General features: G+C 57.0%; 3 protein-coding genes across 3 annotated transcripts; all 3 read right to left on the reverse strand.

The window, feature by feature from the left end:
* Positions 1–250: 250 nt before the first annotated feature.
* Positions 251–6,717, reverse strand: PTSG_11819 (uncharacterized protein; the record flags this gene model as incomplete). Its single annotated transcript, XM_004997909.1, has 11 exons — positions 6,630–6,717; positions 6,305–6,454; positions 5,876–5,956; positions 5,469–5,570; positions 5,017–5,039; positions 4,666–4,717; positions 4,430–4,477; positions 2,844–4,210; positions 1,242–1,818; positions 539–1,017; positions 251–314 (listed from the first exon to the last, which is right to left on the reverse strand). The coding sequence occupies exons 4-11, from the start codon at positions 5,568–5,570 to the stop codon at positions 251–253; spliced, it is 2,712 nt and encodes a 903-aa protein (XP_004997966.1). The 5' UTR covers positions 5,876–5,956; positions 6,305–6,454; positions 6,630–6,717.
* A 514-nt stretch (positions 6,718–7,231) lies between these two features.
* PTSG_11820 (uncharacterized protein) lies at positions 7,232–8,071 on the reverse strand. The gene has a single exon (XM_004997910.1). The coding sequence runs from the start codon at positions 7,840–7,842 to the stop codon at positions 7,531–7,533; it is 312 nt and encodes a 103-aa protein (XP_004997967.1). The 5' UTR covers positions 7,843–8,071; the 3' UTR covers positions 7,232–7,530.
* A 113-nt stretch (positions 8,072–8,184) lies between these two features.
* PTSG_01981 (uncharacterized protein) lies at positions 8,185–10,890 on the reverse strand (the record flags this gene model as incomplete). Its single annotated transcript, XM_004997911.1, has 9 exons — positions 8,185–8,667; positions 8,854–8,902; positions 9,199–9,424; positions 9,567–9,633; positions 9,852–9,960; positions 10,116–10,159; positions 10,386–10,467; positions 10,632–10,737; positions 10,881–10,890. The coding sequence occupies 9 exons, from the start codon at positions 10,888–10,890 to the stop codon at positions 8,185–8,187; spliced, it is 1,176 nt and encodes a 391-aa protein (XP_004997968.1).
* Between the last annotated feature and the right edge of the window lie 136 nt (positions 10,891–11,026).

Below are 11,026 nucleotides of genomic sequence, written 5' to 3' on the forward strand. Positions count from 1 at the left end.
AAGGAAAAAACACGCGCCTACATACGACCATGGACAAATACAGAGCGGGGAGTAAGTTGAAACAGCAGAATCGACATGGACAGAACACATACAGACAGTTATCGGATTCATGAAAGTGCCCTGGTGCAAGGAAAGCAGCCAATGACACTTGAAAAGGGGGGGGGGGAGCAAGAGAGGGGGATGAGACACACGCAAGTACAGAGAGCACCGGCGTGTGCTACTGGTCTTCTTGTGGTTGGAGAGTCAGCACCTAGCGGCGCTGTGTACGCAGAGCCTCTGCTTTTGCAACAATGTGCTTGCCATAGTTGTAACCCCTGCCAGTCACATGAATGCACGCGCATTTGTGCACACGTGAGGGTGTGCAGCGAATAGTAACGCAGATCGCGTAGGCAGAAACCAAAGGCAGCTCGAGTTGTCAACATCCACACGAAACACACACACACGCGCGCACACACACACACACGTACAACACACACACACACACACGTACAAAACAGCACGCGTACACAACACAACACAACACAACACAGACACGCACCGAAGGACTTCGCGGTTGGCGTGAATGTAGTCGAGAAGGGCCATCTGCGTCTGGCGAGGGGCAAACTGCATGAGCGTCTGGATGACATAGTTTGCGTACTTGTCCTTCATCATGATGTGCAGTGGAGCAGCCGTGGTTCCGTCCGGCAGCGCAGTGCTGCGGCACAACTCGGCCACGAGCGAGGAAATCTGGTCCGCACGCGCAACGCGCAGAAACTTCTCAATCACGTTGCTGGCAAACTTGTGCTGGCTGAGCGTGAGGAGGTTGCCGGAGACGCAGTCCATGACCACGTCGCGGTGCTCCTGCTTGCCATGCTCGAGCACGTGCTGAATGACGTAGTTGCCGTACGCGTTCTTCATGAGGGAGGCACAGTCGTCAAGCACATTCTTGTACACAAGAGCCAGCTGCGTCGACTCGCACTGTTCAATCAGGCGCTGAATCACGCGGCAGCCGTACAGGTGGCGGGACATGGCCGAGGCCTGCCACAAGACACCACATCACATTCGCAGCAATTGCACGCAACGTGCACATGATGCGTTTGTCGAACAATGGGGCCGGTGGGCGGAAGTGTGAGCGAGTGGGCGCGACAAGAGCATCAAACCAGATGTGCAGTGGAAAGAGATGCGCACACGCATACACACCATCACAGACGAGCAGATGCACACGCGCGCACGCACGCACACGCATACACATACACACACACCTGGCGCTCGCAGGCGGAGATGACAAAGCCGAGGTTGTCTGGGGAAAGCGAGGTGACGCACTTCTGAATGACATGGTTGGCATGCTGATCCATGATGAGATCGCTCACATTGTATGCCTCCAGCTCCTTGAGAACAATGTTGCGCAGCTCGGCAGAGGTGACGGTGGCAAGGACCTCCTGCACAACACGGCAGCCGTAGTTGTGCATGGAAAGTGCCGGCACGCGGCCGCGCATGCCGTTGACAATGGCGTGCTGCACGGTGCCATCGCCATACTGCAGCAGCTTCTGGATGACGTAGTTGCCAAAGACGTCAGTCATGACTTGGTACAGCTGCTCGCCAACCTCCTCCAGCAGCTTGTGCATTTCTGCCGGCGTGGCAGACTCGATGCAGTGCTGAATCATGCGTGAACCGTGCTGGTCCGCCGACAGCTCGACAATGCGGCCCGCGAGGTCCCGCAGCCGCGTGCTGCTGTCGAGGTTGAGGCGACGGAAGGTGTTCTGCAGGCCGTTGTTGCCGCGCCGCGGCGTGCCGCGTTCGGCGCTGTTGCGGCTGCTTGATGGGCGACGCCGGCCATCCCTGTTGTTGTCGTGGGCGTTGGCGGTGTTGACGTTGTTGTTGCGTGGTTGGTCGGGTACGGCCGGGGGTTGCGCATGAAAGGCGTGCGGATGATGCGCCACAGCGTGTTGGGGATGCAAGGGTATTTGCAGGTGCGAAACGGCAGCATGGCCATGATGCGGGTGCACATGCGAATGATGGGGAGGAAGTGGTGCGGGTGCGCCGGGGTGGTATTGTTGTTGGTATTGGGGATGATATGGTTGTTGATGATAAGGTTGTTGTTGGTGTGGTTGTGATTGTTGCACGAGTTGGTGCGGTTGGTGGTGTTGCACAAGTTGGTGTGGTTGTGATTGTTGTTGCATGGGTGCATGGGAAGCGCGGGGATTGTATTCCGGATAGGGGTTGTGCGCGAGGTGGGGTGATGGTGCGGAGTGCGGGTGTTGAGGTTGCGGGAATTGTGGCGGGACGTGGTGGAGTGCGGCCGTTCCAGACGTCGTTGACACGATATGGTGGTGGTTGTGGGGTGGTGCGTGGGGATGGGGCGCGTATGCAAGCGGGAGCGACGACGGAGGCGGAGGAGGTGGTGCGTGTGATGGTGGTGTCACAGAAGCATAGGCAGACTGGTGAGTCGACATGGTTGTTGTCAGAGAAAAGCAAGACGGGAGAGCCAGCGTGTCAGGTCTTCGACAAAAGGAACGAGGAGGAAGAGAAGTGTGTGGCAATGTGTGCTGATGATGACACGAAGACACAACTGCGCCCAAAGCGAAAAATTAATTATCGTGGCGAGCGCGCCAATGCCAGTGTGTGACGTCAAGTGATGTGATGTAAAAGAAACGAGGGAGAGACAAGCGAGAAGACGAGTGAAAGCACAGAGGCCGCCCCAAGAGAAGACGGGTGGATGATTTGGCGACTCCAAAAACACGAACGAAGGAAACGGAAGCAATGGGGGAAAGAGAGACAAGCAGCGATGCAAGAGCATTGAAAATTAGTGCGGCACACATGCAGGGCCAGCAAGGGTGGAAACTCCACATTAAATTCCATCGTACCTGTCATGACTGAATTCAGTCGACGGTGAGGCCAATGGCGCGCCCGCAAACATGAAGGCGGACGGTGGATGGTGGGGATGACCGTGATGATGGAGGTGGTGGTGATGAGCGTGGTGCGGGTGCGGGTGCGCGTGGAACGGTGGGGCATGCCCATGCGGCTCCTCCATCAGCGGGCCAGGGGTGTGGGGCAGGAAAGAGTGGGGGGTGTGAGGGGCAGTTGCAGGGCCGGGCGCGTGAAAGTGCATGCCTGGGGCCGGCTCGCTGTGGGCGCGTGCATAGCGATGGTTCGGCGGGGGCACCATGCCTGGCTGCATATGATGAAGGTGCTGCTGGTGGGGATGGTGGTGGGGGTGGCCGAGATGGAGGGCTTGATGATGTGGGTGCTGGGGTTGGAACGAAGCACCCATAACATGCTGCTGGGGTGGGGGTATGCCCTGCTGCTGTGGCGGTTTTTGCTCCTGCCGCTGTTGGGCAGGGTCATGCCGCTGCTGCTGTTGTTGCTGCTCCTGCTGCTGAGAAGAAGGGGGGTTGGCAGGCAGCCAGTCCTGGGACCCGGGCGCAAGCATGAGGCCACCACTGCCACTCATTCCCGTGCCACCGCCCGTGAACATGTTTGGGTCGGCAGAGACGGACTTGGCACGCTGCGGGAACATGTACGCCTGCTGGAACTGTGGGTGGCGGGCCTGGGCGTGAGCGTGCTGCATGGCCTGTCTCTGTGGCTGCTGTTGTGGGTGCATTGAAGCGGACCATGGCTGGAACCCGCCGCCAGCGGAGGCCTGCGGCTGCTGGTGAAACTCGGCCTGGGGGCGCGCAGGCGTTGTGGCCACGCCGCTGTCATCTGCCAGGGGCGGGGAGATGTTTGCGCTGTCCGGCGCAGACATGTGCTGCGGCAGAGACCACCCACCCTGCTGCTCGTTTTGCGTCGTGGGCATGGGCCCGCTGGCTGTGCTGTCCTGTGGCCCCGCCTGGCTCCAAGGGCCTGCCCCGGAGAGCGAGAGCGATGCCAGTGCCGGCTCCAAGCCGGCGAATTGCTGCGGTGGCTCGGGGTACGGCGTGGCGTGTGTGGCCCAGGCCATTGCATCGTGAGGGTGCAGCGGGGTGCCGGGGGCCATGGTGCCGTGCGTGCTGCTGGTGTTGCTCAGCGTGGCCGCGGTGCCCACAGTGGAAGACGGCGTGCCAAAGGAGGGCAGCGCCGAGAGGCCGCTGTCGTCCTGGCTAAACGCACCGCCGCTCACGCTTGTGGTGAGGGGTGGAGTGGTCGGGCCGTCGTCAAAGACATCCGTGTCAGCGAGCGTGTTGAGCCAGCGCGTGTCATCGTCCTCAATTTTCTTGATGCTGCTCTGCGGATCCACGGCATCCATCGTCTCCTATGTGTGTATGTGTGTGTTTGGTGTGTGTGTGTGTGTGAGTTTGGGTGTGCGTGTGTGTGTGTGCGAGTGTGAGCGAGAACAAAGTGCCACTTGCATACATGACGTTGGACAAGACGAGCGACAGTAGCAACAGTGCGAGAGATGGCAGCACGTAGCGCGTGGGAGTGAATGAGTAGTGAAGCGGTGCAGTTGCTATTTGGGAGGGATGGCACGCACCTCCCACTTGCGCAGGTCGTGCTCGACCTTTGCTGCGGGGCTGTCCTTCTGATTGCGGTAATGATGACAATGATGATGATGATGAGTGATGATGAAGTTGACGGCGGGTTTGCAGAGCGTGAAGACGTTAACAAAACGGTGCAAAAAAAATGCGCTCAAACGTAGCATGTGGGTCCCGGCATCAAAAGAGACAAGCGCAAGTTGTCGGGCTTTGCGCCCTTGTCAATCCTACTGACTTCTTCTGTGTCGATGTTGGAAATGGTGGCGGTGTTGATGGAATAGGGAGTTCTGGCAGTGTCACGCAAAGAAAGGGGGCAAACGTGTGAGAGTGGAGTGGGGTGATGTGGAACAATGTTGACGGAAAGTGGGTTGAAATGGCGAGGGCGTGAGACGTTGCAGAAACGCCTGAAACACAACCCAGGGAGTGAGGCCCAGACCGCAGCGATACGCACGCACGCACACAAAGAGCAGACAAGTTGAATCAATTGCAGTGTTGGATAAGGGTCTGTGACAGAGGAGGCGAGAGTAGGTGGTGTGTGCTCTGGTGGGATCAACAGCTTGTCGTGCGGCGCGACCGCAACACTCACCGTTTGAGGGTCTTGGGGTTGGTCTGAACAGAGCGCATGGACAATCGCAGAGAATAAACCAGAGCATGTGTGAGAACGACGCGAAGACGAGGACACGATGGTGATCTCAGTCACGCAAGCAACGGCTTGGGGGGGGGGGAGGAAAGCACACTCAAGCAATCAACTAAGACAGAGAACAGAGGGGTGTCAGAACAAAGGAACAATGGGCGTTGACAGAAGGCGAATGAAGCAAGGAACGTGGGAGCAGTTGGGATGGGTGGGGAGAGAACAAGCAAGAACAAGCGAAAACAAGGTGCCCTATAATCCAAAGGACACGGCACGTCGCAACGTCGCAAAGGCACAACGAGAATTGCTGCTTGCAGCTGCTTGCATGTGTGCAGGTATGCAGCGATTCTCGGGGCAAGTTGCTATGACTGCACTTTCTATCTGCAGGGCATGCAAGAACAGCGCACCGGTTGTTGATCGGCCTGTGGAGGAGATGCAGAGAGGCGGATACCGCTGTCGCGAGACAATCGTTCAGAATCTGTCAATGCAGGCGAAGCCAAGCTTGACATCTGCAAACCCACCAAAGTGTAAGCTTTGATGTGAGGGAATGTGCGATCGGATACGAGCGAGCGAGGAAGGGCATGGGAGCAACCAGGCAAAAAAAAAAAAAAAAAAAAAGGAGGAGGAGGAGGAGGAGGAGGAGGAGGAGAGGTTGAGGATGTCCTTTTTTTTTCTCCCAAGCACATAAACTCAAGGTAACATCTGACGCAGCCGTGCGTGCCTGCATGCATGGGCAAGCCATGCAGGAAAACAACGAAGCAGAGCGACATGCACACAAACAAACATACACACCATGGCGGTAGCAACAACGTACAGTGCAGCAGCAGCAGCAGCAGCAGCAAAAGGAGAGGCGCCGTGCGCGTGTTGTTGCCGTTGGCCCGCCAGGTGGTCTTGCCTTGTGAGGGAGCGGTGGGCGCAAAAGAGGGTTGGTGAGATGAGCCGATATAACGTCACAGCAAACAATACACGATGGCAAGGAACTAGACATAGACACGCTCAAGCAGGAGCAACAGATCTATGTAGAGGTGGCAGGTTCTCAAACAAGCTAAGAGACAAGCGAGTGATCGATGTGGCAGCTGCAACGGCAAGGGATTGTGTCATATGGATACCAAGCGCATACACGAGCAACCCAACAACACAAAACACACATGCACACGCCAAGGAGAAACGATAGCCACCACGCGGTGTCTGCAAAAAGCATGCATCGATGACGTGTGGCAGGGAGGATGACATGCTTGCTCACCGTTGCTCTGTTTGGTGGGGGCGGCGGTCAAGCTCGAACGCGTATGGTTTGCTTCTTGTGTTTCTCTAGTTCCTTTGCCTTCAGAGTGGCAAGCAGATGACCAAGTGTGCGCGTCCTCCTTGCAACTGGGCCCTTGATGATCTGACCTTGCTGTGGAGTGTGATGGATGGAAGAGACGAGAGCGGAGCCCTGCGTGAGTGGGAAATGGTGGACAACCAATGCCGGCTTTGCACAGAGACAGGGAGACATCCATGAAGGCAGAAAAGGATAGGCAGGAGAGCCCATTGCTTGCTTCGTGCTCCTGCTTCTCCTGCGGTATGCTGACCTTTGTTTTTTGCTTGGCTTTGCTTGCTCCAGCGAAGACGGCGTCAGTGCTGGGTCGACCGATGGATGGATGGATGGATGGATGGATGGATGGATGGGTGGGTGAGGAGGCTCTCCAGGGAGGATGGAAGTCGCGGGCAGATAGGGGGAATGGCGATGTCTCACGGCTCAAAAAGAGGCACAGCGACGTTAGTTCACTCGCTCACTCACCCGCACAGCAACGTGTGTGTGTGTTGATTCTGATTCCTGCTCCCTTTTTCTCTCTCCTTGCTTGCCTCGCCTTGCTGCTTTTTTGTGCGGGAGAAGGCAGCACAGCAACAACAAAGAAGAAGCAGCAGGGAGCAGGGAGGGGGAAGATGACGAGCAGTGTGCAAGCCCAGAAGCACATCCAGTCGGTAAACGAAGAAGCAGCAATCGTCGCTATCCACCAAGCTGGCGTCCAGCAGGGGAACAGCTGGGACTGCTCGCGTGCGCATTTGATGTATGTGTTGTGTGTCCGGGTTATGTCCCACCGCTTGATGCATGCAAGCAATCCAAAACGAGGCACCGATCTCAACATCGTTGAGGCGCGTTGCACACTAAAAAAGCTTCAGATCAGTAGGTGCCCAGAGGTAGCCTTTACTGCGCAAGCGCATGGTTTGATGCACACAAGCAACGTCAAGATACAACGAAAGTGTCCTGTCCTGATGCGAACACACCTCCCGCGCAAAACTTAAACAGCAACAACAATGCACCCAAACAGGAAAAAACAAACAACGTGCTCAAATCACTCCAAACCAAAAATTGCGCGCCGCCAGTGTGTGTGTGTGTGTGTGTGTGGCCACGCCCGGACACACCACACTGTCAACAACAACAGAACGGCCACTTCTTTGCTTGCTTGTGCTCGTGCTGGGCCTCACAACTCAATCAATGGCTGGTCCACTAGCGCGCTCGAGCTTCTTCTTGTGCGTGAGGGCTTGCGTGTTTTTGTGTGTTTGCGCGTGTGCGTGCTTTTGTGTTTGAGTTGCCGGCTTGACTGGGACTTGTGCCATCAGATCACGAGCGGATCTGGGTTGTTCCTCGGCGTGGCATGTGTTGCTGCTGCTGCTGCTGCTGTCGGTGGCTGCTGTCGGTGGCTGCAACGAGAAGGAAAATGCTGGGCTCACCAGTGCGGCCCTCACCTTCATCCCAAACACACACGCGCCACTTGTTGTGATGGCTTGTCCACCTGGCATGATGTGACCACGCTGGCATACATGACAGCCTCACCTCGCTCGTGCCCTACTCTCGGTCTATACACACCCTACCTCTTGCCCCCCTTCTCCTCAACCACTTCTTCTTCTCCTTCCCTCCTCCACCATCCAAAAGCTTCTGGCGTCGCCCCTCCAACCTACTAATACTAATGCCGCATAGTCACACACACACACACACACACACACACACACACACACACACACGCACAACACTGGTTGCCTTGTCCCGTCATCACCTGCTCTCACGTACCATCTCACTCTCACGCACCATCTCGCCTTCACGCTTGCACCGCAGCACAGCCGCAGCACAGCCGCAGCACGACACTATCTGCGCTCATGCAGAAATTCGCAGCTGTCGCCCCGCGCACACCGGCCCTGGGCAAAGAACTTGCACGGGATCTCGTGCCGCGGCTTCCAATCCCGCCGCCGCCTGGCTGCGGGCGGCGATCGGCGATGGAAGTCACGCCGGTCCCCACGCCCATACCCAAACCCGGCTGGCGGGTGCTGGTGCGCGTGTGCGTGTGCTGCGACGGCGGCGGGGGCAGGACCGCGCGGCGGTGGCGGCGGGGGCGGTGAAGCGTGGGGGTGAGGGCGAGGGTGGTGGGGATGTGGCAGGTGGTGCTCATAAGGTGGTGGTCGCTCCTCGCGGTGCATGGGCGGCTGGGCCGCGCCAATATTCTGCCGATAACGGTCGTACCCAGCATACTCCACATGGGCATACTCGGGCGCCCCGCGCCGCGTGGGGCTCGCCTGAGACTCGCCCCATACACTGGAAGGGTCAAACGGCGCCGCAGGCGGTTGTTGCTGCTGTTTCCGATGCCGGACACAGCGAGCAAGGCAGGGGCAACCGTACGTGTGAGCAAGCCGAAATTGGAATGTGCAAGGCGCAGGCAACTTTCAAACAAGCCAAAAAGGACGGGGGCTGCTGATGCTCGACAGAACACACATCAAAACGGCATGTGCCGCGCGGCAAGCGCGTGGTGGCTGACATACCGAGGTGAGAGCAGCAGCCAGCGATTGCAGCGTCGCTTCATCGACAATGCTGGAAACAAAAACCGAAAGAATAGGGTGTGGGCCAAGGGATTAAGCAAGGCAATATTCGGATCCATCAAGCAGTGAAATACACACAAACACAAAGGAAACAGGAAAGAAAGAGTGGAGGAGGGGGAGAACAGGCACAGACAGACAGACAGACAGACAGACAGATAACAGACAGACAGACAGACAGACACACACACACACACGCAAACACACACACACACACACACGTGCACACACACACAGACACACACACGCACACACGTGCACACACACAGCCACACAGACACACACACGTACGAGTCATCGACGTCCAAGTCTGTGATGGATGAGAGCATTTGCTGCTGCGGCTGTTGTTGCTGTTGTTGCGGCTGTTGTTGTTGTTCCTCAGCACGCATCGCCTCCATGGCAAGCGCTTCCTCGTTGGAAAGGGGGATGGTGGCGCACGGCTGTGTTGGTGCCGCTGGCTCCTCGTCGGGCTCTGCAGGGCTGGAAGGAACCTGGTTTTCTCCGCTGTACACGGATGCTGTCGGGTGGAAAAGCAAGGCGTCCGTGCGAAAGGCAAAACACGTGAAGATGAGCAAACCACGCCACATCATGTTGCAAGAGTTCAAAACAAGCACAGCAGCAGCAGCAGCAGCAGCAGCAGCAATGGCTTTGGCACGAACCAAGTGTCACTCGACAGCGCTGAAGTTGCTCGTCGCGCTCTGTGCTTTCTGCTCCACGCTCAAGCACCTGGCAAACCACACACACGAGCACACATCACGCGCAAGCGGTGTCAATGCTGCAATCCAACGTCTCAAGACAGGCAGACAGGCAGAGAAACAGGGGTAGGCATTCATGATTACACACACACACACACACGCGCACAGACACATACACAGATACACACACACACACACACAAGACACACACACACACACACAGACACAGACACACACACACACACAGACCAGTCCAGCGGAAACAGCTTGCAAAGCTTCTCGGTTGAGCGGGACTGGGCGGTGCCATTCGAGTGTCGGCTTGATCTCGTGCTGCTTTCGCAATTCCTGCAACGCAACGCTGTCAACGAAGACGTGTCCGTACCACGGCAGTAGCCATGCACACACGAGCCATCATGCGTGAGTTGTTTCCAGGCGAGCCAAGACAATATTTTCCGTGGACCGACGAAGCATGCACGCATGTGATGCACAACGTGAATGCGAGCAGCGCAATACCGTTCTCGTTCATGTTCTCCCGACGCAAGATCCCGGAAGTGTTTCTCTGGAGGCATGGAGGAGGGCAAGCAAAGGTGAGGGCGCAGAATGAGCGGTTGGGGAGGAAACCTTCATTTGCAGAGATGGGCGGATGGGTGGAAACGGACATTGGGACAAGAGGACACAACCCAGCACACACACACACACACACACACACACACACACAGTCGCTCACACACATACACACACACACACACACAGTCGCTCACACACACACACACACACACACACACGTTTGCTGGATCGCTCCTCCTCCTCAAGTTCGTAGTATTTGATTTCTGCCAAGTCGGGCTTCCAGTGCACGCGCTTTTTCCTGCCACCAGCAGCAACAGCAGAGTCAAGGGCGAGTTGAGATTGCGACCCATTGACAGAGCAAGAAAGTAAGCGACATTCCCTCCCACCGCACTTTCTTGCGTGTGCGCACGCAGTGCCTCCCTGTCCTTGTTGACAAAGGCGCATAACATGTCAGCCACTCACTTGGGTGGTGCAGGTTGCGCAGGAGCGGGTGCTTGCGCCATGGGTGGCGTGGTGGAGGCGCCAGCAGTCACTTTCGCCGGCGAAGCCTTCGGGGAAGGTGATGCCACTGTCAATCAATCCAACATACGGCCGCACAAATGACAGTGGATTAGACCACAGACACACGCACGGATGCACGGACACTCATATACAGGGTATGCATTGCACGAATAACTCAACAACAAGTTGCACGGCAGCACTCGCACTCACATGGACTCATGGCTGTCGGCGACGGCAGATCCTCCTGCAATATTACGTGGGTGGAGTTACACGATGTACACGCACAAGTGAGTGAGTGAGTGAGTGAGTGAGTGAGTGAGTGAGTGGGAGAGTGAGTGAGTGAGTGGGAGAGAGAG

The sequence above is a fragment of the Salpingoeca rosetta genome (assembly GCF_000188695.1).
Source record: "Salpingoeca rosetta unplaced genomic scaffold supercont1.3, whole genome shotgun sequence".
In the NCBI taxonomy this organism is placed as follows: domain Eukaryota; class Choanoflagellata; order Craspedida; family Salpingoecidae; genus Salpingoeca; species Salpingoeca rosetta.